The 4,599-nt window shown below is 40.5% G+C and overlaps 1 protein-coding gene across 3 annotated transcripts in view; it reads left to right on the forward strand.

Moving 5' to 3' along the window:
• Positions 1 to 4,599, forward strand: part of Luc7l (LUC7 like) — a 36,660-nt gene that overhangs the window by 14,672 nt on the left and 17,389 nt on the right. For all 3 annotated transcript variants that reach the window (XM_021221321.1, XM_021221322.2, XM_029533019.1), the window contains 2 exons: positions 1,273 to 1,383; positions 2,216 to 2,359. In XM_021221321.1, the coding sequence (XP_021076980.1) occupies positions 1,273 to 1,383; positions 2,216 to 2,359 (255 nt within the window). The remainder of the gene's footprint in view (positions 1 to 1,272; positions 1,384 to 2,215; positions 2,360 to 4,599) is intronic.

Here is a 4,599-nt window from a genome sequence, read left to right on the forward strand (position 1 = left end):
CTCTGTAGACCAGGCTGGCCTCAAACTCAGAAATCCGCCTGCCTCTGCCTCCCGAGTGCTGGGGGGAATTAAAGGTGTGTGCCACCATGCCCGGCTCCAAATTGTCCTCTTAACTCCTAATAATCCTCTTGCCTCAGCCTTCTGCTGTATGCCTGTGGGACCAGAGAACAAGCTTGGGTGTTTTTTGATAGGTGCTATCCACTTGTGGGACTTTTGTTGTTGTTTGTTTTCATCTTATTATTTATTATATACCTTTAAATATTTTTGTTTATTTTTACATTTATTTGCTTGTACACACACACACACACACACACACACACACACACACACACACACTTGTAGAAATTGGGTCTCTTTCTATCATGTGGGTTCCAAGGACTGAACTTAGATTAATCAGGCTTGGTGTCAGTACCCTTACCCATTAAGTTATCGTTCCAGTTCCTCACCTTGTTATTTGAGACAGGGTCTCTCATTAGCTTGGGATGTACCAAGGCTGGTTGGTTGGGAAGCCTAGGAGATCCACCTGTTTCCACCTATTCAGTGCTGGAATGATAAGGGTTTTCTTTTTCTGCCATGTGCATACTTTGGAGGGATTGAATTCAGGTGCTACAGTTTGTACAGCTAACACTTGACCAACCAAGCGATTTCCTTAGTTCACTTGGTAATATTTCAGAGAGTTGGAGATCCTTCTATAAGTTTGGAAATAAGTAATTCAGCCATTTGGTTTGACAAAACAATCATAATATATTGGTAGGCTCATGGTGTCACTACAAATACCAGTAGCAGAGATAGGAATTGTAATTACTTTTTATGAGATCTCATATGTAACCCTGGCTGGCCAGAAATTACAAAGATGTGCCCACCTAATGTATATAAGGAATTTCAGGCCCACAAGTGTTACGTAGTATGACCCTATCTCAAAACGATAACAACCAAACAAAGAAATACAGGCTTGTGTTTCTATCACACACATAGGTGTAGACTATGGAGTGTTGACAGAATATGCTGTGCATGCCTGGTTGTCCTCAGTACTCTGAAGAAGATTGTGAGTTCAAGGCCAGTCTAGAACACATATCAAATTTTGGGCCAGCCTTGTCTATGAGACTTTGTCCAAGGAAGCTAGTCTGGAGATGTAATTTAGTAGAGTGCTTTCCTAGCATATTCATGGTCTTGGGTTTAATCTCCAGCACTCCTCTTCTCAAATAAAAGCCATACAATGACAAAAAAACCCTATGTAGTATTGATCATAACTCTCTGCTTTTCCCAAACTAGGCTATGGATCACTTAGAGTCCTTCATTGCAGAGTGTGATCGGAGAACCGAACTTGCCAAAAAGCGGCTGGCTGAAACACAGGAGGAAATCAGTGCAGAAGTTTCAGCTAAGGTATATTAAGTAACTGCTATAACTCATTTTTTTTCTCTCACCCTCACACTGGGTGAGGATTCAGGATAGATGGTGCTTTCTGACTTGGCTGTTTTCATTGGAGACAGAGTCTGTGACCAAGCATTTGTGTGTCACAGGCACCTGTATACTCCCTGCCTGCCTTTGTTTTATTCTTTTTATGACAAGGTCTAACTAAGTAGATTAGGTCAGCCTTGAATTTACAGTGATCTGNCTGCCTCTTGAGTGCTAGGATTAAAGGTATGCAGATCTAATTAAAACTTCTTAGGCTGTACGAAGTTACTAATTAAAAAAAGATGCTATTGTGCTGATAATCCTAGTAATTGGATATTTTGCTTGACTTTGTATGTTAAACCTTGACATTTTACTACCCATATCCAGAACACAAAAGACGTGCAGAGTATCTTCTAAAGTGTCACTTTTAAGATGATCTGTGTGCCATTCCAAATCAAAACCAGCATGCAGTGGAGCATGCTGTCTTACTTAGAGTCTGGTGTAATGACAGTAAGGATGTCACAGGGTGTTTTATGGTTCTAGCTGGCCTTGAACCAGCTATGTGAGAATGATCTTGAACTCATGATACCCCAACCCTCTCCCGCCCCCCCCAACCCCCAGCCTCTATCCAAATGTTAGATCATAGGCCACCAGTTTACATTGCCACTGAACTTTAAGTCTTTAGATATATGTGTGGCTGAATCTGGATTTTAAGATGTTTATTTGTTTATTTTCAGGGGAATAGGGCAGACATGCAGCAATAAAAAGAGATACTTCGTTCTTTTGTATTGATATTCAGTATCTGATTCTCTGTCCTTAGGCAGAAAAGGTACATGAATTAAATGAAGAAATAGGAAAACTTCTTGCTAAAGCTGAGCAGCTAGGAGCTGAAGGAAATGTGGACGAATCCCAGAAGATTCTTATGGAAGTGGAGAAAGTTCGTGCAAAGAAAAAAGAAGCAGAGGTTGGTGGTTGTAGATTTTGAGACATAGTTTCTTCTTTATATAGTCCTAAAGTTTGGCTCTGTAGACCAGGCTGGCCTTACTCACAGAGACCTGCCTGCTTCTTCCTCCCATGTGCTGATTAAAGACTTGCACTACTATGTCTGGCTCTCTCTGTGTGTATGTGTATGCATGAGTGTGTGTGTGTTTCAACATTTTGTTTTTCTAAACAGGGTTTGTCACTGTAGCATTTGTTGTCCTTGAATTCACACTGTAGACCAGGCTGGCCTCAAACTCAGATCTGCCTGCCTCTGTCTCCTGAGTGCTGGGATAAAGGCGTGCGCCACCACTACTGGCTATTTTTTTTTTTCCTAAATTTTTTTTTATGCATTTTGGTATTTTGCCTACATGTATGTGTACCATGTGCATGTGTGTATGGTTCCCCCAGGAGACCAAATGACTCTGGAACTGTCATGTGAGTTCTGGGAACTAAACTTAAGTCCTGGAATAGCAGCAATCATTCTTAATCACTGAGCCATCTTTTTGTTTTGATTTTTTAAAAACATGGGTTTCCCTTATGCTGGCTGATCAGAAATATAATCATTCTACCTGAGCTTCCCAGTTATAGGTACCAGCCATTATTCCTAGCTAAGAAGTGTCTTAAGATAAGGGAAGTACAGTTACAGTGGAAACACTTATGATCCCAATTCTTGGGGGTGGGGGTGGGCTAGGAGGGTTAGGGGTTCCAACCAGCCTTGGATACAGAGTAAGTTTGATGCCAGTCTGGGCTGTCTTCCTCAAAACAACAAGAAGAGTGGCTTTAGGGGGGGATACTGATTTAACAAATTAGTATATTTGGGCCAATGTTAAGCCATTTCTATATTCTTTTTACTTCAAATAATAATCTTTATAACTAAATATGACCACAAGTTTTCAGAAAATTTAAGGTTGGGTCAGAAACTTCCAAATTATCACCTAAAGTGCCCCATTATCAGCATCCCCCCAACTAGAATGGTATATTACGATTAGTATATCTACATTTGACATCATTGTCACTCCAAATGCCGTAGTTTACAATAATCACAGTATTGTGTAGTCTGTGGCTTTTAGAAAGTTTATTGAAGAACCTGTATCCATCTTTTATATAGCTCATATTTGCTCCTAAAACTTCTTTTTGGTCCACCAGATTGGGGTGGGGGTGTTTGAAAGAGGAAGAGCATGGCTGTCTGACCAGGACTCCTGGAGGGATTCCCCCCCCCCCCACACCTCTGCTTTCCTTCCGTTCTTTTCTCCTTCTCTATAGTTGTAACTGTTGCCCCAACAATAAGTGCTATTTCTGTAACTAGTGGTGTAGAACAAAGCCATTAGATAGTCTTGTTGGTCTTTTTAAACCCAGCATTGTTGAATTCTACAGCATCAATGTACCTTGGGAGTCATTCTCATCTGAGTAATAGATAAAATATTCTGTGATCAGGTCTGTAATACCTTTTTTCTTAATTAAAAATTTCTTATTAAATTTTATTTTGTGTACACAAGTTCATATGCTACTGTAGGTGCTGAAGTCACAGGGCAACAGTTTTCTTTCTACCATGAAAAGTCCCAGAGATCAAATTCAAGTTATTAGATTTGACAGCCCTGTTTTACTGTTTAAGCCTCTTGTAGTAGCATAGAAATGGAACACAGGGACCCCATTGGAGGAGTTATGGGAAGGACTGAAGGAGCTGAAGGGGCCTTATCTGGTATCAGTGAGAGGGGGAGGCCCATGGTCCTGTGAAGGCTCGATGCCCCTGTGTAGAGGAATGCTAGGGTGGAGAGATGGGAGTGGGTATGTGGTTGGGTGAGTACCCTCATAGAAGCAGGGTAAAGGGGGGTGGCATAGGGGGTTTTCAGAGGGGAAAATGGGAAAGGTGATAACATTTGAACTGTAAATAAATAAAATATCCAAATTAAAAACAAGAAATTAGTGAGGGTAGGGGGTTCTTTGATAATGACTTTCAATTGCTAAATGTTTGTGGAACATTTTTTTTTAAAAAGATGTGTGTATTGCTTTGGATTGAACCTATGGCTTTATGCATGCTAGGGAAATGTTCCCTGTACTGATAAATTTCTGTCATTTTTCGACACACGTTAGAGTCATCTGGGAAAAAGGCATTTGAGAAAATGCTTCCATCAGATTGGTGTGTAGGGTATTTTTCTCTATCATTGTACTATATTCCCAGCCTGCCTGCCTTCTTTTCTTTTTCTTTTTCTTTTTCTTTTTCTT

The sequence above is a fragment of the Mus pahari genome, chromosome 21 (assembly GCF_900095145.1).
Source record: "Mus pahari chromosome 21, PAHARI_EIJ_v1.1, whole genome shotgun sequence".
In the NCBI taxonomy this organism is placed as follows: Eukaryota; Metazoa; Chordata; class Mammalia; order Rodentia; family Muridae; genus Mus; species Mus pahari.